The sequence below is a fragment of the Vitis vinifera genome, chromosome 5 (assembly GCF_030704535.1).
Source record: "Vitis vinifera cultivar Pinot Noir 40024 chromosome 5, ASM3070453v1".
NCBI lineage: Eukaryota > Viridiplantae > Streptophyta > Magnoliopsida > Vitales > Vitaceae > Vitis > Vitis vinifera.
The window spans coordinates 25468352-25493895 of NC_081809.1; the positions used below are offsets into that span (position 1 = coordinate 25468352).

General features: G+C 34.0%; 2 protein-coding genes and 1 pseudogene across 2 annotated transcripts; all 3 read right to left on the reverse strand.

The window, feature by feature from the left end:
- Nucleotides 1-2306: 2306 nt before the first annotated feature.
- On the reverse strand, nucleotides 2307-3458 carry LOC100256098 (endochitinase EP3). The gene is made up of 2 exons (XM_002274501.4): nucleotides 2911-3458; nucleotides 2307-2822 (listed from the first exon to the last, which is right to left on the reverse strand). The coding sequence occupies exons 1-2, from the start codon at nucleotides 3326-3328 to the stop codon at nucleotides 2416-2418; spliced, it is 825 nt and encodes a 274-aa protein (XP_002274537.1). The 5' UTR covers nucleotides 3329-3458; the 3' UTR covers nucleotides 2307-2415.
- Nucleotides 3459-5519: 2061 nt separating this feature from the next.
- LOC100257687 (chitinase 5-like) lies at nucleotides 5520-6584 on the reverse strand (annotated as a pseudogene).
- A 2811-nt stretch (nucleotides 6585-9395) lies between these two features.
- Nucleotides 9396-21555, reverse strand: LOC100250948 (uncharacterized). Its single transcript, XM_002274584.4, is given in 10 exon segments — nucleotides 9396-9910; nucleotides 10000-10476; nucleotides 12808-13203; nucleotides 13319-13817; nucleotides 15560-15698; nucleotides 15791-15869; nucleotides 18424-18573; nucleotides 18698-19156; nucleotides 20606-21007; nucleotides 21096-21555. Coding segments are annotated over 10 exon segments (3534 nt in total). The 5' UTR covers nucleotides 21514-21555.
- Nucleotides 21556-25544: the final 3989 nt, after the last annotated feature.

Consider the following 25544-nt stretch of genomic DNA (forward strand, 5'->3'; position numbering starts at 1 on the left):
TTGAATTAAGCAATATGATTCTTTGTATAGGAACTCATTCAAGCGCATCAAGCTGTCAATACATGAAATTCTATTACATTTTTTTATGGCTTCATGTATTTAAAAGAAACCCTAGCAGTAGAAACTTACATTTTTGAGGTTTGAGATAATTTTTACACTGGCTCTAAACCCTAGCAGTAGAAACTTACCTTCTATGAAAACCCAAAAAGAATTCATACCTTTTATGAAAGTTCTGGGAAGCCCCTGCATGTATGAGTTGTTTGCCATTAAAATTCATCTGCAGGTTATTATGATGCTTCGGTTCATGCTTGGTCATTTCTCAATGTTTTTTTAAAGCCCACGAATGTCCCTGGAGTTGGAGAGTGAAATTGCTAGTCATATTAAAAGAGTGTTTATAATATTATGTAGTCATGTTAAAACAGCCAACAGATAACTAATAGAACTGGAATTCAAAGAAGGATTAACAGATGATCCATGGACTTACTTGGCTTGGTCCCAGTTTATAGGCATTAAAGCAATCTATAACTAGTTGGAAAGGGAAGAAAGCCTAGCTACTAGCAACATCCTGGGACTAATGGAAGCTAGGATAGGAGCTGTAAATCTATAGAAGATAGAAGCTAGAAAGGAAGGGAATCTAGTAATTGGTAGCTAGACTACATGAGGGATAAAGATAAAAGAAAGAAGGATAACTACTAGCATCTGAAATATTGAATACTGGTGGTTGTTTGGTTCTAAGCTTTTAAATGGTTGTTACCTGCTAGTTGTTACAGAAATGGTTCTAAACGGAGCTACTCCCCCAAGAGGAAGTGCAGCTGCTGCTTCTAGCCTGCGTAGGAGGAGGACAACTGGTGGGGCAGCTGCAGGAGGAGCAAGTGGGAATATACTGCAGTTTTACACTGATGATGCCCCGGGACTCAAGATTTCCCCCAATGTCGTTCTTGTCATGAATATTGAATATTCTCCATGTCATGGGTAAGCTGTACTTTGTGCGGAGAGAGGCTTAAAAAGGTACAACAATGGAAATCTCAGTTCAGAGTCAATTTTGAATGAATTGTTACTTAATAGGTAATGAAATATGAATTTTGGATTTAGTTCTCTTCTTCTGGCTTACATGTGTGTGAATGTCTCTAACAAAAGCAGACAATTTTTAATCCTAGTAAATAAAAGGTAGTGGCAAGTTGGAATTGTATGAAGTGATTCTTACTCCAACTCCTAAAACCAATGAGATTTGAGATTGCTATTGTTTTGATTATAAATGTTATCAAGGAGTTTGGTATGAGTTATGAGTAATGTGCCATTATTGGTGAGGAGATGATGACCTGCTCCCTCCCATGACTTTGAAAGTCATGTACACATTAAGAGGCCCCAATCATATCATGTAGATATTAACCATGACTGTTAGGGCCTGTGTCATGTCTATAGGTGAAGTCCACTCCTACTTTGTAGATATGAACTGTGACCGTTAGAGCCTCTGTCACATGGGGTTGCGGGGCCGGGGATTGTAATGAATTGTCATGCTTGCGTGGAATTGTAATGGTACTCCCTCCTCACGGCTTTAAAAGTTGGCCCCCCTCCTATCATGTAGATATTAACGATGACCAATTAGATCACTGTCATGGTTAAGAGAAGCTTATTATGTATATGGTGTCAGAAACTTCTTTTCTTGACCGATGTAGGATCTCACAAGGTAAAGTTGGAAGAGCATCTATGCTTTATGGGATATTGCAAATGCACATGGAAGGGAGGATTTGGAGGGGGCTACATCAATTGTACCATTGCTGTTGCAATGAAAGGATCTATGCGTTTATGTTACATGGATTGATCTTCCTTAGGTTCATTACTTCTGTGGAGCTTTTGCATACCCCATCTATGCATGTTATCTTCTATATTTTTGTACTGCATTTGGTAATTGATTTTCAGGTTACACTTGATTGGTTCCAGCACTTGAACCAATTCTCATTCACTCATTTAAGAACCAACACAAAAATATAAATCAAAACCCAGCAGTAACCCATTTTGACCAATGCCATATTGGGTCTTACTTGTAAGAGCTGATGGGTAGATGGACAAACTCCAACTGAAGAACCAAGTGCCTTAAGAAGGAAGGAAAAGTTTGGTTTCAACAGTAGAGGCTGACCGTTGTAACACTCGTGCTGACCTTTTAGTATGTTTGTTTATGTCTGAACCAATCTTGTATATATTTGGGTTCTTAGCTTTCATTCATTTACTGATATAATATTTTAATATTTGACTGTTTTCAATACTCTTCTTTTCAACAAAAGTCATTGGTTATGTTCTAGAAAAGCTACAAAAATATGCTAGGAGCTTTTATTATTTGTCTAAACTACAAACACTATAGCATCTGGACAACCCTCGGTAGGGTTCCATACCATTTATTTCCTTTTAGGTGATATCCTAGCAAGTGAGATTATCCCCAGGTGTGACACCTAGTTGATTACAGTATTCCGTGTAGTATTCAACTCGGGCATTGACGGTGGCTTGATTTGCCCCATCACATTCCAGTGCACCGTTAATGGCTCGAATGGTTGCCCCAAACCCTTGGTCTATGACTGATTGGACAAAGTTTACCCAGTACCACAAAGCTGTCTTGAATGACACAACTGGGTCTGATGCCACAGTTTCAGGAGAGTTCAAGCCATCAAATCCTATGTCCTCTCCGGCAGGCCCGTAGTTGAAGTTCCATGATAGCTGAATCGGTCCACGTCCATAGTAACCCTTCCCAGCCACACATGGATACTGGGTGTTGGTCTCATCACAGTAGTCCCTAGAGCTTCCATTGATCTCCTCTATGTAGCAAAAATCTGCACACACAAAACTTTTAGTCAATATTTGTTGTTTCAACTAGAGAAATTAAGATAGTATGTCTCGAAAAATGGGTTCAAATCTTACGTCCAGTCTCATGGGTAACATGCGCAAAGAAAGCAGCGATCTCACGCTTAGAATCCTCCTCTGAACCAACCCTGCCAAACTGAGAAAACGAGTTGAGAGCCTCAAGAAACCTCGCCCTTGAGTAGAAGTTCTTCCCTTCACAACTCGCATCAGCCTGATCAATTATCCCATTGAAGAACTTCTGTGTCACGATATCTGCAACCGAGACATTGTTGGTACTTGGGGCCGGATTGCAGGGACCCTCTTGGCACCCGGTGCCACAGTAGTCGTCGCCTGTGCCACAGTACCCCCATCTGCTGCAGCAAAGGTCTGCGGCACAGCCACAGTCCTGACCCACCACCCCTCTAGGCAGTGCTCCAGCCAAAATTCCGGCAAGGAGGACAGTCAATGAGAGGTTCCTCAGGGCGAGGGATGCCATTTTGGAAGGATATAACAGAAATGTGTGATCTGAATACAGAGTCTGAAACTAGAATGGTTTATTTATAGTGCAGAAGAGGAAAATTGCTGGGTCAAGCAGCACTAAAGTATCGGAGATTAATGTCGGCCATAAAGATTTCTAGAGGGCGTAAAACTTTGACCTTGCTGTAGATTTTTGATTAATCAGACTTCTGACTTCAGAAATGTCAGGATTGGTTCTACTTGCATGTATGTTTCAAAAGCCTGATTAGATTAGATTAGGAAGATTGTTAAATGTTTTTGATATCAATATGATTACCGACTTTTTTTTGGGGTTTAGTTTTTGTTTTATGTGTTTGTAACGGTTGTCTGATAAAAGCTAGGCTTTGTTTGAATCCTGAAATATATTAAATATATTAATTCAACGATTTTAATTATTGAAAATAAGAAAAGAAAGAAATTGGTGGTCTAGATTGATAGTGGAAGTCAATGGAATTAAAGTGATTTGGATGCCAACTATCAAAGAATTGACTTCTTTGGGTAGGTGATGTGATTTGGATGCCAACTATCTAGGAATTGGATCTCTTTGGATAGGTGATTTTGCACTTTCATTGGATTGAGTAGACTTTTCATTCAATCATTTTTGTGATCCACACAAAATATTGAAAATAAAGTTCAACACCCTAGTTGTTAAGGAAAAAAAAGTGATAATTAGAAATTATTCAAAAAAAAAAAAAAAAAAACAAAGAAAAAGGAAAAGAAAGAAAAATAATTAGTTTGGGTTTATTTCATTTTTTTTAACAAAAAGGAATAATTAAAAAAAAAAAAAACAACTGAAAAATTCAAACGAAATTGAAATGCAGAGGTTCAGTTATCAAAGTTTCATTTGAAAGGGAATCAACTTTTACTTTTATTTATTTATTTTTTCAATTATTTAGAATTCATATATCTCCAAAATTTTCTTATACCATCAATGAGTAGGTAGGGGCATAATTTGGGTGGGTTCAGGAGGATAAGCTTGCGAGGGAAATAGTTAATATTTGGGCTGGGCCGAGTTAAACATAAGGGGCGGTTTTGGATTTGGTCTTCGGACTTAGCCCACTTGCTTGGGCTCGGTCCTGGGATTTTGTGCTTCACCTATTTTATTTTTATTTTTAATTTTGTAAATAGTATGCAAAATATTCGTGTAAATAAAAAACAATGTGATGTGTTAGGGTTTGAATTCAAAATTCAAGCGAGAAAAACTCTTCTATAAAAGCCTTTACAAGGCAGAAAAACTGAGGGTGAGTAATCTAGAGAGAAAGTAATCAATGTCAATTCTTTTGTGAGACATTGGTTTTCTGACTTGTGAAAATTTACCAAGTGTTGGAACAACAGTAAAGAATAATTTTGTAATCCTTATTGAATAATAATACAAGTTGTGAAGGATTCACTTTTGTTGGAGTGTTTGGGAAGGTTAAGACGGGTCCTTAGTCTCACTTAGAGGAAAAAAATTGGTGGCTATTTCCTTGTCACACCCACCAAAATAGCTACAAATTGGTAGAGGCACATGAAGTGGCCCAAATGAATAAATTTTTAAAATATTTTTGTAAAACATTCCTTTACATTTGGTTATAATGGAAAAAAATGGTAGAAAAGAAGAAAGGAAGGAAATACTAAAAGATTTTTCTCATCATTTCCTTGCAAAAATGGTAGAAAAGTTTGAAAAAAAGTGCATTCTTCCTAATTTTCATATTTGAATTTCCAAAAGTTTTATTCCATCACACCCACAGCTCAGAGCCAGTGCCATCTCGGGTAGAGCTCCGGCGAGGAGGATTGCAGCTGGGGTGGCTGCCATTTTTGTTGGTTTGGATGAAAATGATGATAGAGAGAAAAAAAAGAAAAGAAAAAAGAAACCCTGTTGGCTAGTTGATCATCCCATGACTGTTAGGTTTATTGACTTTGACTTGTCCAAAAGGATTGGAACTTTTTTTTTTGTTTTTTGGCTTTAAATTATAATAATGAATTTTTTTTTTTTTAAAAAACTGTCTTGTATCATTTAATATTCTAATAGTGATCTACCATTCAATAAATGATTTATTAAATAGACTCTTACAGTGATTTAAATTTTAGAAGTACAAAAATTTATTATCTCTTAGGGAATATTTTATTATTTTGTAAATTATTATTGGTGTGTTTGGGTTATTTTTTTCATAGCTTATCTCTTGTTACTTATTCATGTAGCAACAATCCGATTATGGCTAAAGACACAACATAATAAACCCGTAAAAGGAAGGTTTCATAGGATAAACTCTTTATAGCCTTTTGGGTTACACGTTATTAAGCTTAGGTACTTTGGTCCAAACCCTAGCAATTAACATTGCTACCAGGGGAAACACCAAATTGATTGCAATAGTCCTTGTAATACTTGACACGTGCATTGACAGCGCCACTGTTTCCTCCATTGCATTCCATACCATTGATGGCTCGAATTGTTGCACCGAACCCTTAGTTCATGATGGAGTGCACATTATTCATCCAAAACCAAAAGGCTGTCTTGAATGACACAACTGCATCATTAGCCACAAGCCATCGAACCCTATGCTCTTTCCTGCTGGTCCATAGTTGTAGTTCCATGATATTTGAATCGGCCCACGCCCATAGTAACCCTTTCCACGTACACATGGATATTGTTTGTTGCCTTCATCACAATAGTCCTTGGAGGGACCATCTATTTCCTCAATGTAACAGAAGTCTGCACATACCAAAATTTCATGCTTTAATGTTACATGCGATCCAAAAATAAGTTTAACGATCTTCAAATAGTTGTAATTTAAGGTTTGAATTCAAGGCTTTTCTAGATGTAAAATCTTACGTCCGTGACGTGAGCAAAGAATGCTGCGATCTCACGCTTAGAGTCGTCCTTGGAACCACCCTGCCCAAACTGAGGATACGACTTGAGAGCATCAAGAAAGGCGCGGCGTGTGTAGAAGTTTTCCCGGCGCAGCTCGCATCCGCTTGATTACGAATTCCATTGAAGAAATTCGTAGTCACAACATCTGCGACCGAAACACCACTCCCACCACCACCTCCACCGCTAGGCGATGAATAGCAAGGACCGGCTTGGCAGCCGGTGCCGCAGTAGTCATTGCCGGTGCCGCAGTACCCATATTGGCTGCAGCACAGGCCAGCGTTACAGCCGCAGTTCTGAGCCAGCACGGGCCCCAGAAGGGCTCCGGCGAGGACTCCGACGATAAGGATTGCTACCAGCTTTGCAACCATGTCTGGAGGAGGAAAAGAATGAAACCTTGGTGGGGTTTTTATAGAGTTATATTACTCATGAGTACGTCACGACAAAATTTAAGGAAACTGACGGCCTTTAAATTCACTTTTGAATATGTAATTGGGTGAGGAAATTAATTAAACTCAATCCCCTGTCTGGAAATGGTGCTTGTAAAATATGATTTATAGACTGTTTTAAGGTGATTTTAAGAGGGTTAGAAGTGTTTGAAAATATTTTTATTGGAAAATTTTGTGTCTAACGAAGTTAAAAAAAATTAAAATTCATTTGAAGTGATTTTTGGAGAACATTGTTACATTTTTTTTTTCTTTTTGTTATGATTTACATTAGCAACAAAGTTTTGTAAATGTTGAGGTTTATATCCAGATATTAAATTTTTTAAGAAAAATGTTTTCAATGAAAGTTATTGAAATAAACATTATGAATTAAAAACACTTTTAAAAGAATCACTATCAGATAGGGCTTTTAAAACTTGTTAAGCGAATTTAAGAAATGTTTTTAGTCTTTTTAATACATGAAAACAATTTTTTTGATAAAATTTTGTAAAATTTTTTTGTGTCACTACTAAACGGATTTTTAAAATATATTTGATAATATTTTTAGAAAACACTTTCAACATAAAAAATGTTTTTGAAAAATAATATGACTATTTGATAAAATTAGCAAAACACCCTTAAAAAGTTGAAAAATTACTTGAAAGAAAACATTTGATTAATTAATCTTTAAATAAAATAAAAGGATATTTTTTCACAATATTATATACATATATATATTCAGTAAATAAATAAAAATGACCTAAAATTTTATCCAGCACTATTTCAAGCATTAGAAATTAGTTCTAACCTTGGCATTCTTCTTTCCCAACCCTAAGAGCAAATTGAATTTGGTGTTAAATGTGTGGAATTTTTTGATAATGTGAATGAGGATTTTGGAGTGAACTTTGTACAACACATGAATTCTGTTTCCACTCTGTGATGCAATAAAGCTTGGTCCAGCCATAACAAACCCCACGAGAGAATGCATGCATATTTTTGGTACACAAACTTGTTTCTATTGGTGAAAAAAGTAAGGGAAAGTTCCAATTATCTTTTATCATTTAATATCCAAAGTCATTTACTATTGAATAAATGGTTCAGTAAATAGACTTTTGCAGTGATTTTAATACTAGATGTACAAAGCCTTAATTGTTCATCGCAGATTTTATTTTATTTTTTTAGTATACTATGCATGTAATACCAATATTTATTTGTAAATATATATATAAAGTTTTATAATATGTTATCATTATTTATTCCTGGTAAATGGAAGAGTTGTGATTAGAATACAAATCATTTTCTAAACTATTACTTGGGTTATGTTTGGTTTTTGGAAAATTCAAGTGAAAATGTAAAAGAAATAAAATAAAAAGAAAAATAACAAATAGAGTTAAAGTTAGATAAATTATTTTTATTTGTTACTTCAAGCTCAAATTATTTATTTTAATTTATCAATATAAAGATTAAATAATTTAAAAATACATAAAATTTTAACTAATTTTAATTATATTTAATTTTCTTTAAAATTTTTCATAATATAATCAAACATAAAAAAGTTATTTTTTTTTAAGAATTGAACATAACCTTCATGTTTAGTTTAATATAATTTTTGGATATATTTTTTTATAAATTATCTTTTATTATTGATTGTGCAGCAATTAAAATTACTAGTACGTCGCAACAGAATTCAAGGAAACTAATGGCTTTAAATTCACTTTTGAATCTGCAATGGGACTGGGAATTAAAGTCATATATATAGATTTTACATATAAATTTTAAGGCTATGATGGGTTCCGGAAAATATTAAGGAAATAAAATTTTTTCATAGTCCTTTTTAATATATTACATAAAATAATAAATTAAGAGCACAATTAATCAAAGAAAGCCTAGATCACAGCCACAGCCACAGCTCAGACCCAGTATCAGTCCGGCAGAGCTCCGGCGAGAACTCCAGTGAGGAGATTGGTACTGAATTTTGGATTGTAGCTGGGGTGGTTGCCATTTTTGTTTTTGGTATGGATGAAAATAATTAGAGGAAAAAAAAGTGTATGTATGATGGATATTGATCACTCTATTGTCAAGGTATATTGACTTTGACTTGCAAAGGGCTGAGATTTTTTTTTTCTTTTCTTTTTTAGTAAATTATTATTATTATTATTTTAATTTTAAAATTTTATTTTAGGCTATGCTTGTTCATGAAAGTTTGAAGAAAAATGTGAGGGAAAAAAATAGAAAAAAAAAAAAAAAGAATTTAAAATTAATAAATCATATTTATATATTACTTCAAATTTTTTATTTTTTTATTTTATGAATTTAACTCTTTCATATAGATTAATCATTTATAAATTTACAATTTTCTTAATAATTTTAATTGTATTTAACATTTTTTTGTATTTTTTTTTTACTGTAAAACAAAACATAAGAAAATAATTTTCTTTTAATATTTTTTTTCTTTTTTTTACTGTTTTCGGAACTAAATATAGTCTTAGTGAAACAAGAAAGGGAAAACTTGAATTGTGTTTTGTCATTTAATGTCGAAAGTCATTTACTACTCAATAAATGATTTATTGAATAGACTTATGTAGTGATTTTAATTCTAGATGTAGAAACATTTATTATCCATTAGAGGATGTTTTCTTTTCGATATATCATTCAAAGTAAATGGAAGAATTGTGCTTAGAATATAAATAATTTTCTAAATAATCATTTTCATGTTTGGTTTATTTATTTTTTTCATAAATTATTTCTTATTTTTCATTCATGTTGCAACCTTGCTAAAAACTACTACATAATACAACCCTAAAAAGGAGAGTTTCATACTGAAAACTCTTTATATCCTTTTGGGTCACATGTTATTAAATCTAAGTGCTTCGATGAAACTTTTCCTAGCAAGAAATATTGTCACCAGGGGAAACACCAAATTGATTGCAGTAGTCTCTGAAATACCCGACACGTGCGTTGACGGCACCGCTGTTTCCTCCATTGCATTCCATGCTATTGATGGCTCGGATCGTTGCACCAAACCCTTGGCTTACGACAGAGTGTACATTATTCATCCAAAACCAAAGGGCTGTTTTGAATGAAACAACTGCATCATTAGCCACAGTTTCAGGATTATTCAAGCCGTTGAACCCTATGCTCTCTCCTGCTGGTCCGTAATTATAGTTCCATGATAGCTGAATCGGCCCACGACCATAGTAACCCTTCCCAGGCACACAAGGATATCGAGTGTTGCTCTCATCACAATAGTCCTTGGATGGACCATCTATTTCCTCAATGTAGCAAAAGTCTGCACATTGATAAAATTTCTCTAAATCATCAAACCAAAAAAAACTTCAAATAGTTGAAATTCAAGGCTTTACTAGCATAAAATCTTACGTCCAGTCTCGTGGGTGACATGAGCAAAGAAAGCAGCGATCTCGCGCTTAGAGTCGTCAGCAGAGCCACCCTGGCCAAACTGAGGGTACGAATTGAGAGCATCAAGGAAGGCGCGACGCGTGTAGAAGTTCTTCCCGGCGCAGCTCGCGTCAGCTTGGTTAAGAATCCCATTGAAGAACCCGTTCGTCACAACATCTGCGACCGAAACACCACTCCCACCACCACCTCCACCACTAGGCGGTGAATAGCAAGGACCGGCTTGGCAGCCGGTGCCGCAGTAGTCATTGCCGGTGCCGCAGTACCCATATTGGCTGCAGCAGAGGCCAGCGTCACAGCCGCAGTTCTGAGCCAGCACCGGCCCTGGAAGGGCTCCGGCGAGGACTCCGACGATAAGGATTGCTACCAGCTTTGCAACCATGCCTTGAGAGGAAAAGAATGAAGAGAAGGATGTGAGAAATGGGATGATAAGGTTGAGAGCTTGGTGGGGTTTTTATAGAGGTATATTAATAATAAGTACGTCACAACAAAATTTAAGAGGGTTAGAAGCTGTTCAAAGTATTTGAAAGTGTAAAAAAAAAAAAAAAAAAAAAATCATTTCTAGTGATTTTTGGAGCAACATTGTTACAAAAATAACTTACTCTTTTTTTTTTTCTTTTTATGTTGTTGTTGTGATTTACATTAGCAACAAAGTTTTGGAAATGCCCAGGTTTATATCCAAATATTAACTATTTCCTAAGAAAAATATTTCCGATAAAAGTTACTAAAATATATATCACAAACTAAAAATATTAGGGCTTTAGAACTTGTTCAATGAATTTGTGAAACTTTTTAAACTTTTTTTAACACTCAAAATAGCATTTTTGATAAAATCTTATAAAATTTTTTAGTATTATTGTCAAACAGATTTTTAGAATAGGTTTTGTACATAGCACTTTTAGAAAACATTTTAAATATAAAAATATTTTGTAAAAGTAATACAATGTTTAACAAAATCAACAAAACACTCTTAAAAAGTTGAAAAGTCACTTGGAAAGAAAATATTTGATTAATTAATGTTTAAATAAAATAATAATAATTTTTTTGTAATGTATTTTATAATATATTCAGTAAATAAATAAAAATGACTTCTAAAATTTTCTCCTACACTGTTTCAAGCATTAGAAATTAGTTCTTACCCTGGCATCGCTCTCTCCCAAACCTAAGAGCAAATTGAATTTTGGTGTTAAATGTATGGGATTTTTTGATAGTGTGAATGAGGATTTTGGAGTCAACTTTGTACAACATGAATTCTGTTACCACACTGTGATGCAATAAAGCTTGGGCCAGCCATAACAAACCCCACAAGAGGACAGCAGTCCCCCACTAGATGTACATTGACTATTGAGGGGTTTGGGTCCAATCTTGGCTCTGTGTATATATATATATATATATTCTGTTATATGTAGTGAATAATTGATTGAGAGATGTAATTTTCACTTAATTTTCCTTTTTTGCTTTCATGAAAATAAAATTATCAAATATCATTTCAATTATTGGACTAGCCAAACAGTACTATTAAAATTGCACCCTTTTTAAAGTGATAGGATTTGAATTTTAAATTTTGAAATAATTTGGTGAAGAAAATTGGGTATGAATTCTACTTATTTGATTAGTTCATAAAAAGCCTATTAATTTGTGGATAATTATTAAGAGTTATAATTCAAAAGAAAAGCTAAATTGATGTCTTTTTGACTTTGAAGTTAATTAATTAATACCATTTTCGCCTTTACTACTTTTAAGTCAAATAATTGACATTAATGATGCAACATCACATATGTGAAAATCATTAAAGAAAAAAAATCTATATGTGATGCATATTACTTGATTGTTAAGCTATATTGACTATGACTTCGAAAGGGTTGAGAACTTTTTATTTATTATTATTTTTTATTTTTTAAATAAATTATTATCATTATTTTCAATTTTCAAAATTTGTTTAGTAAAAAACTAAGGGAAAATTTGAATTGTCTTTTATCATTTAATATCCAAAGTCATTTACTATTCAATAAATGATTTAGTAAATAGACTTTTACAACGATTTTAATACTAGATGTACAAAGACTTAATTGTGCATTGGAGAATTTTTTTTTTTTCAGTATGCTATGCATATAACACCGATATATATATATATATATATATATATATATATATATATATATATAAAGTTTTATAATATGTTATTATTATTATTTATTCCTGGTAAATGGAAGAGTTGTGATTAGAATAAAATCATTTTTTAAACTATTATTTAGGTTATATTTGGTTCTTGAAAAATTTAAGTGAAAATGTAAGGAAAAAAAATAGAGAGAAAAATAAAAAATATAGTTAAAATAGATAAATTATTTTTATTTGCTACTTCAAGCTCAAATTATTTATTTTAATTTATCAATATAAAAATTAAATAATTTGAAAATACATAAGTTTTTAATTAATATTAATTATATTTAATTTTCTTTGAAATTTTTCATAACATAAACATAAGAAAATTATTTTTTTTTAATATTTATTTTATTTTCTTAATACTTTTCGAGAACCAAATATAACCTTAATGTTTAGTTTAATATAATTTTTGGATATATTTTTTTATAAGTTATCTTTTATTATTGATTCGTGCCGCAATAATCCGATGATACAACCTAGATCATTGCTAAAAACTATGACATAATAAAACCCTAGAAAGGAGAGTTTCATACTATAAACTCTTTATATCCTTTTGGGTCACATATTATTAAACTGAAGTACTTAGATGAAACTTTTCCAAGCCCTAGCAAGGAAGATTGTCACCAGGGAAAACACCAAGTTGATTGCAGTAGTCCTCGTAATACTCGACACGTGCGCTGACAGCATCTCTGTTTCCTCCATTGCACTCTGCGCCATTGATGGCATGGATCGTTGCACTAAACCCTCTGTTTACGATATCATGCACATTTTTCATCCAAAACCAAAAGGCTGTTTTGAATGAAATAACTGGATCATTGGCCACAATTTCAGGATTGTTTGAGCCATTGAACCCTATGCTCTCTCCTGCTGGTCCATAATTAAAGTTCCACGTTATCTGAAGGGGACCACGACCATAATAACCCTTCCCAGGCACACAAGGATATCGTGTATCCTCAACACAGTAGTTCTTAGAGGGACCATCAATTTCCTCTATGTAACAAAAGCCTACACGCATATTATTTAGTTTAGGAAGCTTGAATGGCTGAAATTTAAGGCTTAATTTATTTGTATAGAAGTTCAAATAGTTGAAATGTAAGGCTTCAGCTATATAAGATCTTACATCCAGTCTCGTGGGTGGCATGAGCAAAGAAAGCAGCGATCTCACGCTTAGAGTCATTAGCATAACCACCCTGGCCAAACTCAGGGTACGAGTTGAGAGCATCAAGGAAGGCGCGGCGCGTGTAGAAGTTCTTCCCGGTGCAGCTCGCATCTACTTGGTTAATAATCCCATCGAAGAAATCCTCCGTCACAACATCTTCGACCGAAATACAACCCCCATCACCTCCACCACTAGGCGGTGAATAGCAAGGACCGGCTTGGCAGCCGTCGCCACAGTATCTAACGCCGGTGCCGCAGAACCCAAATTGGCTGCAACACAGGCCAGCGTTGCAGCTGTAGTTCTGAGCCAGCACCGGCCACGGGAGGGCTCCGGCGAGGACTCCGACAATGAGGATTGCTACCAGCTTTGAAACCATGTCTGGAGAGGAGAAGAATGTGAGAAATGGGATGATAAGGTTGAAACCTTGGTGGGGTTTTTGTAGAGTTATATTACCAGTGCGTCAGAAAAAAATTGAAGGAAACCGATGGCTTTAAATTCACTTTTGAATCTGTAATGGGATGCAGGAATTAAACTCATTCTATATATGTTATGACTCATTTAGAAATGAAGCTCGTAAATATGGTTTCACAGTTGGTTTTCAAGTGATTTTGAGAAGGTTAGAAGCACTTCTTAACCTTTAGAGATATGCAAATGTTATGGGTATGTTTTGGTAACTATTTTTGGAAACAGTTTTAGGAATAAATGTTTTTATATGTAGTTTATTATTTTTATTTGTATAATTATTTTTTTAAAACATCCTTCAAAAAAGAGTGACAACAATTAAAAGATATTTTATAAAAACATTGTTTTTTATTTTTAAGAAGAGAAAACTATTTTTGCGTTGCTAAATTATATTTTAAAGTAGTTATCAACAAACCCTAAGTATCTAACAAAGTTTTAAAACCTGTATAAATCATTTGAACAAAATTTCAAAATAATATTATTAGGTTGCTCCACTAAGATAATTTTTCTATCAGCAAAAATATTTTCAAATTCTTAAGTTTATATTCAAACATTGATTGCCATTTCATAAAACTGTCTTTGATAGAACTTAAAAACGCTTTTAGAAGAGTCACTTTCAAAGGAAGCTTTAATTTGTAATATTTTAGAAACAATGCTTATTTTAGAAACACTTTCAGGAAACTTTAGTTAGAACCCGTTAATAACGTTTTTAAAAAACATTTCTAACCCAAAATTGAAGAAAAATCACACATATAATACCATTTAGATATTTTTTTTTTAAAAGCTAAAAAATCACTTAAAGTGCTTTTTTGGTGAAACATTAATTTGATATGTGATTATTTCAAAAGCACTTTTGAAAAAAAAAAATATTCCCACTAAAAATGTTTTGAAGAGAAATATTGTTAAACATGCTCTTAAATAAAATGACTTTTAAAATTGTATATCCCTCCCTCCCAACCCTATGAGCAAACTGAATTTTGGTGCTAAATGTATGGAATTTTTTTGATAATGCAATGAGGATTTTGGAGTCAACTTTGTCCGACACAATTTTTTTCCCACACTGTCGTACAACAAAGCTTGGTCCGGCCATCACAAACCCCACAACAGGACTCCATATATAGTGGAGCAGCCCCACTAGATGTACATTGGCTCCCATCTTGGCTTAGTATGACTGGATGGATATATTCTGTTATGTATTAGCTGATGATTCATAAAATTAAATTGTTGACTCATTTTCTAGATGTTTAAATTTTGTTGTTTGATATGTAAGATTGATATTTGTATTGAATAATTGATTGAGAGGTAAAAGTCAATTGATTTTCACTTAATTTCCCTTTTTTTTTTCTTTCATATTTATGTAACTTATGTCAAATATCATTTCAATTATTGGACTAGCTAGACAATATTGAAATTGCACCTTTTTTTTTAAAGTAATGGAATAAACATTGCAATACAACAAATCGAGCAATTTTACAAATATATCAAATTGGAAAAAGCAATTTGGCATCATCTAACAAGAAGTTGAAGCTAAATATTCAGTCCGTAAAGAGAATGAGACAAAATTAATTCTATGTAAAGAAAAATTTAGTCGGGACTAATTTATTTGTGTTGTTTAACACTGACAAATTATGATTCTAATATGTCATGTATTATCAAATTCATTATATATGACAAAGTTTCAACATACAAAAATAACCTTCTGCATCTGTTACTTAAAATTTTGAACAAGTTCTAACTTACAACTGTTGCTGTGGCTATCATTGTATAGTCAGCCCACCTCAAATACTTCCTCAGTTTTCCTCTTGAAGAGTGGTATAAACCTGAGGCAATCCCAACTCCAATTAATGAATTAGCATACAACTTGCAGTTAAGATTCTTCCTGTGCCATAAGTAAAAGCAAGTAATCAGATGCAAGAAATGAATACTAGATGGTAATGGTGCTCATTATGGAAAAAAAAAAAAAAAACCTACCTTGGGGCTTGAATTCCAAGAGCAATAAAGGGAAGTGAAGTAAGAACATTAGCAACTGTTTCCCCAAGACTCTCATCGCCTAACAGAAGTGAGAAAAAAACTGTGAGTAAACATATAGTTTTGCTCAAGAAATCGGAACCAATGGATAGGAAAAGATGACATATCAAACAAGAAAAAGAATTTGATCTACAATACCATTTGACGTGCATCAAATCTATTTGTTTGAAAATAATGAAAAGCAACGAAATTCCACATACCATCTGATTGATGCTGATCAGTCATGAAATTTTCTTGTGCTCTAGGACCTTATAGTAACAAGGTTTGTAACCTTTTAAATAGAAATTAGTCAAATGATCATAAATTCAAGAACTTTGTTGGAAAATGTTTAGAATTCATAATTAGTATATGTTTATTTTTATTAAAAAAATATTAATTGTATAAGATATTTCCTAATTAAATTGACATGTGATTAATATAATATTATTTTCTTTACAGAATAAGGAAAGTTAGTAGTAATATATCTATAAATACTTTAGTTCATGGCTAAAAAAGAAGATGAGATAAAGATAAGCTCATGAAAATTATGCATGGTAAATAGAGATGTGAGAAAAAGTACTAGACAATATCAAGTAAAATGAGATGATTCATATTCAAGGTAAAGATACAAAGAGTGGAAAAATTAATAACTTGTTTTAGAATTCAATAGTTATATTTGATTTTTATTCTTTAAAATATTCTTTATAATATAATAGAATGTTTTCTTTCATCTATGAATGTAAAACATGATTGACCGAACCAACTTCACATATCTTTCTATGTATATTGTTTTATTTTTCTATTTTTGCGTTAAATGTATTGCTTACACATCAATTTTTTACATATAAAAGTAGAATATAATATATATAACTTGAAGTGTTAAGCAAGATTGAAATATTTTTCCACACGATATGATATCATATTTTAGGGTTGGTAACATATGAATCAAAGCATGTGGTAATATAAGTGATCCAAGTGTCATACTCTAAGGGTAAACCCTAAAAAATTGCTTCAATAAGATATGAAGTAGATAGAAAAAACCAACTGATAATAGGTCATCAATGATGCCTTTGATGTGCCAAAGGTAATCATGCATAGATAACAAAACTTTTTGAGACCTTTTGATTATGTGTCTTGAATCGATCAATCTTTGCATGAGTTTGAGCAATAAAGGAAACCTCTAATTTCTCCCAAATCTGAAAAAAAAAAGAGAAAAAAGAGTCGAACACCCAACCATTCTTGTCAAAAGTTCTTAAGACATCGATAAAAGTAGTCATGAAACAACAATTGGTCCTTCTCCTCCCAATCAAAGTGATCATGATTACTTTTACACCCGCTTCATCCATACAAGAAAGAAATTTAGAAAAAACATCAGAATCAATTCCATTGATGAACTTTGAAAGCTCGTGTCTTATATGATGTGCCTAAGACACTTGTGGCCCAACATCCCAAAGGGTATGATCCCTAAGACATAGAAGAAATTAATATTTAAGGATTCATCAGGTTTGGTGTCGATTCAATTTTTTTTGAATAGACAGAACGTTCGCTCTCCCACTTCCCATCACCAGAGAGATTACAAAAAGGTGGTTTCCCCTCTATCACCTTAGAAGCACCATACTTCTTCAACACCCATTATGGATTTAGGTATGTCCACATTCTCTAAAGGAATCAACATGTTTTCTTTATATGATTTAACATCAAATTTCTGATTTGGGGTGATAATGGAGTTCCAACAATTGGTATCAGAGCCAAATGTTGAATTATTTAGAAATGCTTGTTGATTCAAAGATACATGATTTTTTTCTCCCATATGGCATTAAGCAAAGTTGACAAATGAGAATTTATTAATGTTATGGCACGTGCGTTTAGGTCATATTTTAAATCAATGTATTCAAAGGCTTGTGTCAAAAGGAATTCTTAATCCATTTGATTTGTTGAACTTTCAAGTTTGTATAGAGTGTATTAAGGGTAAACAAACAAATGTGAAGAAAAAGGATGCCAATAGGTGCGGTGACGTTTTGGAATGGATACATACGGATGTGCATCAAATCTATTTGTTTCAAAATAATGAAAAACAACGATATTCCACATACCATCTAATTGACGCTGATGAGTCATGAAATTTTCTTGTGCTCTAGGACCCTATAGTAACAAGGTTTGTAACCTTTTAAATAGAAATTAGTCAAATGATCATAAATTCAAGAACTTTGTTGGAAAATGTTTAGAATTCATAATTAGTATATGTTTATTTTTATTTTAAAAAAATATTAATTGTATAAGATATTTCCTAATTAAATTGACATGTGATTAATGTAATATTAATTTTCTTTATAGAAAGTTATTAGTAATATATCTATAAATACTTTAATTCATAGCTAAAAAGGAAGACGAGATAAAGATAAACTCATGAAAATTATGCATGGTAGATAGAGATGTGAGAAAAAATACAAGAGGACACCAAGTGGAATGAGATGATTGGGTAAAGATACAAAGAGTGGAAAAATTAATGACGTGTTTTAGAATCCAATATTTATATTTAATTTTTATTCTTTAAAATATTCTTTATAATATAGTATAATGATTTCTTTCATATATGCTCTGTCCAGCCGGCCCGTAATTGTAGTTCCATGATATTTGAAGCGGTCCACGACCATAGTAACCCTTTCCAGCTACACATGGGTACTGTGTGTTGCTCTCATCGCAATAGTCCTTAGAGGCACCATCTATTTCTTCTATGTAACAAAAGTCTACACACAAAAAATATCTTCATTAGACAAATCATATGTAAAAACATTATGTGATAAAAAATTCAAATTAATTTCAAATAATTGAAATATAAGGTTTTTTCAATTAACGGGATCGTGATCTTACGTCCGGTCTCATGCGCGACATGAGCAAAGAAAGCAGCGATTTCCCGCTTGGAGTCATCTGCGGAGCCATCCTGGCCAAACTGAGGGTACGAACTGGCAGCATTAAGGAAGGCATTACGTGAGTAGAAGTTCTTCCCGGCGCAACTCCCAGCAGCTTGACTAATAATCCCATTGAAGAAATCCTCCGTCACAACATCAGAGACAGAAACACTACCTCCGGACGAATAGCAAGGGCCTGCCTGGCACCCAGTCCCACAGAAGTCATTCCCCGTCCCGCAATACCCATATTGGCTGCAACACAGACCCGCGTCGCAGCGGCAGTTCTGGGCCAGCACGAAGGCAGGGAGGGCTCCGGCGAGGACCCCAACAAGAAGGATTGCCACAAGCTTGATAGCCATATCAAGAGAAGAATGTGAGAAATGGGATGATAAGGTGGAGACCTTGGTGGGGTATTTATAAACTTACATAAAGCTACACTATCAATAGAATTCAAAGAACCTGATCAGTTCAACTTCAGTTTTTAATTTTCCGTCGCGTGTAGTGTTAGAAAAACTGATCAGTCTCTGCTTGACCATGGCTAGAGAGTGAATGTGTGTTTGTGAAGATAAGACTGAGTTTTGGTGTCTATAAATAAATGTATGGAATTTTGATAATGGAATGATTTGATTAAGAAGATTATGGGTTCTTAAAAGCTAGGGTTTTGGAGTCAACTTTGTATCAAGACTGCCTTGGTCCATCCATATATAAGTCTCCACACAAAACGACATTCACATAAGGTTAGAAACTACAGAAAAGGACACTGACATAATATTTCAATAATGAGGGGTTTTCCATCAATCTCAAATCCAATAACTATTTTGGATTTGAGACATGAAATTTCAGATCAAAGCTAAGTATTTGTTTGTTTATATTATTTTCTGTTTGTATTTCTAAACAAAACAAAATTCATGTCTAGAAATATGGTTGGGTAGAGCCCTTTTTTTTTTTTTGAGAAATTGAGTTCAAAAAATGAAAAAAAAAAAAAAAAAAAACATTGATGGGGTGCTTTCAAAAACTTTTTAAAAAAGAGATGAAAATGGTTTGTAAAAACAACGAAATATTTATATGGGCCGCCCATTATTGAAGAACTTAAGGTAGAGTCAAGTCAAAACATTTGGAACCATTAATCCAGGCACTTTTTAAGGATAAAAGAAGTATACAATATAACTTTGAAGGATAGGTAAAAAATTGGAATGTTTTTCTGAATTTGGAGGGGGCTACATCAATTGTAACATTGCTGTTCAAATGGAAGGATCTATGCGTTTATGTTACATGAATTGATCTTCCTTAGGCTCATTACTTCTGTGGATCTTTTGCATACCCCATCTATGCATGTTATCTTCTATACTTTTGTACTGCATTTGGTAATTGATTTTCAGGTTACACTTGATTGGTTCCAACACTTAAACCAATTCTCATTCACTCATTTAAGAACCAACACAAAAATATAAATCAGAACCCAACAATAACCCATTTTGACCAATGCCATATTAGGTCTTACTTGTAAGAGCTGATGGGTAGATGGACAAACTCCAACTGAAGAACCCAGTGCCTTAAGAAGGAAGGGAAAGTTTGGTTTCAACAGTAGAGGCTGACCGTTATAACACTCATTCTGACCTTTTAGTATGTTTGTTTATGTCTGAACCAATCTTGTATATATTTGGGTTCTTAGCTTTCATTCATTAATATTTTAATATTTGACTGTTTTCAATACTCTTCTTTTCAACAAAAGTCATTGGCTATGTTATAGAAAAGCTACAAAAATATGCTAGGAGCCTTTATTATCTGTCTAAACTACAAACACTACAGCATCTGGACAACCCTCAGTAGAGTTCCATACCATTTATTTCCTTTTAGGTCATATCCTAGCAAGTGAGATTATCCCCAGGTGTGACACCTAGTTGATTACAGTATTCCGTGTAGTATTCAACTCGGGCGTTGACAGTGGCTTGATTTGCCCCATCACATTCCAGTGCACCACTAATGGCTCGAATGGTTGCCCCAAACCCTTGGCCTATGACCGGTTGGACAAAGTTTACCCAGTACCACAAGGCTGTCTTAAATGACACAACTGGGTCTGATGCCACAGTTTCAGGAGAGTTCAAGCCATCAAATCCTATGTCCTCTCCGGCAGGCCCGTAGTTGTAGTTCCATGATAGCTGAATCGGTCCACGTCCATAGTAACCCTTCCCAGCCACACATGGATACTGGGTGTTGGTCTCATCACAGTAGTCCCTAGAGCTTCCATTGATCTCCTCTATGTAGCAAAAATCTGTACACACAAAGTTTTTAGTCAATATTTGTTGTTTCTATTAGAGAAAGTACCATACTATGTCTCGAAAAATGGGTTCAAATCTTACGTCCAGTCTCGTGGGTGACATGCGCAAAGAAAGCAGCGATCTCACGCTTAGAATCCTCCTCTGAACCAACCCTGCCAAACTGAGAAAATGAGTTGAGAGCCTCAAGAAACCTCGCCCTTGAGTAGAAGTTCTTCCCTTCACAACTCGCATCAGCTTGATCAATTATCCCATTGAAGAATTCCTGTGTCACGATATCTGCAACCGAGACATTATTGGTACTTGGGGGCGGATTGCAGGGACCCTCTTGGCACCCAGTGCCACAGTAGTCATCGCCTGTGCCACAATACCCCCATCTGCTGCAGCAAAGGTCTGCGGCACAGCCACAGTCCTGACCTACCACCCCTCTAGGCAGTGCTCCGGCCAGAATTCCGGCAAGGAGGACAGTCAATGAGAGGTTCCTCAGGGTGAGGGATGCCATTTTTGAAGGATATAACAAAAATGTGTGACCTGAATACTGAGTCTGAAACGATAATGAGGGTTGTTTATAGTGCAGAAGAGGAAAATTGCTTGTCAAGCAGCACTAAATGTCTTGGAGATTAATGTCGGCCATAAAGATTTCTAGATGGTGTGCAACTTTGACCTTTCTGATTTTTGATTAATCTGACTTCTGACTTCAGAAACGTCATGATATTTCAAAAGCCTGATTAGATTAGGAAGATTGTTAAATTTTTTTCATATCGATATGATTATCAACTTTTTTCGGGTTTAGTTTTTGCTTTATGTGTTTGTAAACGGTTGTTCGATAAAAGCTATGAATCTCTTAGGTTTTGTTAGAATCATCATGTAAAATACTAGTATCAAGTTCTCCTGTTATGGAAAATACAAAAAGAGTATTAATTATAAAGAAATATATTAAATATATTTATTCAACCCAAATGTAAAGAAATAGGATGTTAATTATTGAAAATAAGAAAAGAAAGAAATTGGTGTTCTAGATTCATTGTAATAGTCAATGAAATTGAAGTGATTTGGATGCCAACTATCTAAGAGTTGACTTTCTCTTTGAGTAGGTGATTTTTCACTTTCATTGCATTTAGTAGACTTTGATTCAATCATTTTTGTGATCCACACAAAAATTATGAAAATAAAGTTCAACAATCTAGTTTTTATTTTTATTTTTTATGTTTTTTATTTAAATTGGTTTGGGTTTATTTCATTTTTTTTTTAAGAAAAAGGAATAAATATTGGGTATTATGATAAACCCTAAAATCACTTTCTATGCAAAGAAAAATCTCTTTATAAGTAATGGGTATCTATGGAATAAACCCTAGAATCAACTTTTATGTAAATATCTTTAAAAAAAATTTGAAAATTTCAAACGAAATTGAAAAGCATAGGTTCAATTATCAAAGTTTCATTTGGAAGGGAATCAAGTTTTACTTTTATTTATTTATTTTCAATTATTTAGAAGTCATATATCTTCAAATTTTTTCTATGTCATCAATGGCTAGGTAGGAGTGTAATTTGAGTAGGTTTGGGCTAAGCTTGCTAGCGAAATAGTTAATATTTGGGTTGGGCCAAGTTAAATAGAAGGGGCGGTTTTGGATTTGGTCTTCGGACTTAGCCCACACATGCTTGGGCTTGGTCCTAGGATTTTGGGCGTAACCTATTTTATTAGTTTTTTTATTTTTATAAATAATATACAAAATATATGTGTATGAAAAAAAATAAAAAATAAACAATGTGATGTGTTAAGGTGGGTGAAAAATAGTAATAACAATAATGAAATCATTGAGATGCATTGAATTGTGAGATAAAAAAGGAGGATGTGATAATTGATGTTGTGTTGAGGAATGGTGGAAGAAATAACAAGAATATTAATAAGACATATTGTGTTAGGGATGGTAAAAGAAATGATAATAATTAATAAAAAGGCTTATGTGTTGCAATATTGCATTGAATTTGAATTGTGATGGGTGAAATCAGAAAAATATTGGTGTGTTGGAATGGTGAAAAAATAAAATAAATATGAATAACACTAACTTATAGGGAATTGACAATATATTGAATATAAAGAAAATACAATGTTAAGTTGTTAATTGAAGTTGCTTTGACATACAATGACAATTTTGAATTATTAAAGGTTTTGGTAGGCTTAGTCCAATTGTAGGCTTTGGGTGGGCATAACCTAATTATGGGCTTTTGGGTGGGCTTTGCGTACTTGATTCGGGTTGGGCTTCATACGATCTCTGAAAATAAAAAGGGTACTCATTGGGTTAGCCCCTTACCTAACTTTGGGCTCAATTGTTGAGCCTTTTTGGGCTTCAGGCTCAAGTTGGGCTCAGGTTAGCCCATTAGGTTTTGAGCTTTTGTATACATGTAAATAGGCCAGGTTAAGTTTAGCTTGGTCTAGGGAAGCACTAAGTTAGGGTTGAATTTCAACAATTGGGCTAGACCCATGGGCCGTTGTTGGGTTTAGGCTTGGGCCAAGCTTAGACACGGGTTGGGTATGTTTCCTTGGATTACTCTATTCCCAACCTTAAATCGATAAGGTGTATGCAAAACTTTTCTTAGGGCTCTCTAAATCTAGCAAACAAAAACATACAAGCATAAAAACTTAGATCTAGAGGTTTAAAGTGTTTTACCTGATATTTGGATGTTCTTGGATCATTTTTTGTTGATAAATAACGAATACTAATGTCATAGACCGAGAGATCTTTTGCTTAATTGTTCTCTTTCCTTGGTTCTTGGCACTTGAGTTGGTGGAAACCTCATAGAAGGGTGGTGGTTAGGACTCTTTTATCTTTGGAGTGAATAAGAATATTGCAATATCAAAATCGAAGCCTTAAACCTCTAAAGGGGTTTATATTGGCTTCTAATGGGCTTAAGTGACTTGAATTCATCTTAGGTTTGGATCACTTAATCTAACCCACTTGGGTCCTAATTAATTAATTTGTCTATTGAGTTTAAATTAATCATTTAGCTCATTGTAAAAAATTTATTTGCAAGCTTTTGTGCAACTTTATGTATTTACCAAAATGCCTTGGTACATACAGGTGCATACCCCTTTAATTAAGGTATCATCATGGAGTATAAGTTCAGATGGGGACCACTGGGACCTAAAGAAAATATTGGCTCCCTCATAATTCAATTTTGAAGTTGACTCAAAATCCTACTATAAAAAGCTAAATACACTTTAGTATCCTATGATATTATAATGAGATATAAACCTTAGGGTCCATGAGCTACTATCTACTCTATGTAGACTCCTCATGAATTGGTGTCAGAATGCCATCACCCTCTCATGATTACCTCTACACTCATTGAGTCTTAGATCTTCCTATCATATGATCAATTGACATACTTTAACTTTCTAAGAGTACATGCCAAATTCTAATTAAGAAATTATTATCACCATAGATTTCTTGATTACGTAGCTTGAAAATCGCCGAATGAGATATGTTGTCTCAAATCCATAAAATATTATGATACCTGATAAAACAAAGGCTATGAATAAATAAGGAAAATACCCAAAAGGGGGGGTGAATTGGGTTTTTCAAAATCTTTTTCCACACAATAATATATGCACAAAATAAATAAAGGAAAGAGATAAAGTTAGAGAATTCAAACTCAGATTTATAGTGGTTCGGCACTCCCTTGCTTACGTCCACTCTCCTCAATCTCCTAACCGAGTGAGGGTTCCACTAACTTGAAGCTTCAATCAAGCTTTCAATCGTCTTACACTTGGATTCCGGCTCCAATGGACTCTTACACAATCTCTTCAAGATTTGAACCACTTGAAGGCTTTCACACTCAGTTTACACAAGGATGAAACTCTCAACCTAGCTTAAGGAATGTTCAAGTACAAGAGAAAGCTAGGATGAATTGCAAGAGTGCACTAAGAATATGCAAGTGATGGTTTAATGCACTAAGAAAGAAGATGAGAGCTTTTTAGATCAAGAACAGGTAGGTAGGCTTTGAATGCAATTGTTCTCTTAGTCATAAATGAAGAGGAGCTCTCAATTTATAGGTTTCTAAGCTCGGGAGACAAAAATAGCAGAAAGTAGCCTCGACTGGACGAGCAAAGGGTCGACCGGATCACTAGCCGTTGGAACATTTAATGCATAGCAGGTTACCGTTGCCTCGACCGGACCTCGACCGGACAAGGGGTGAGGCTCGACCGGGAAGAGAAAGCTACTGGGAGAGAGAGAAGGTTTTTGTGCCTCCCTCGACCGGACCTCGACCGGACAAGGGAAACCGGTCGACCGGTTCCCCAACCGGTTGAGCCGGTTGGCCATAGCCTCGACCGGATGAGCTTTTTGGCCATGAAAACCTATCCTTTTTTATTTCTTTCTTTTCCAATACTTAGGCAAGGTCTTTAGGTGAGTTAATATGCCAATTTTGAATCAATTTGCCTAAGGTATATTTGATATAACTCGGTTTTTAAAGAAAATAAAGTTTTAAAGAATAAACTGAGTTTTCTAAGATGCATGAAAAGGTATGAACATC

Coding starts and splice junctions, on each gene's coding strand:
- LOC100256098 (XM_002274501.4), bottom strand. CDS start 3,328: ATGGCATCCCTCGCCCTGAGGAACCTCTCATTGACTGTCCTCCTTGCC. Junction 2,823..2,910: donor TGTTACCCATGAGACTGGAC/GTAAGATTTGAA, acceptor TTGTGTGTGCAG/ATTTTTGCTACATAGAGGAG.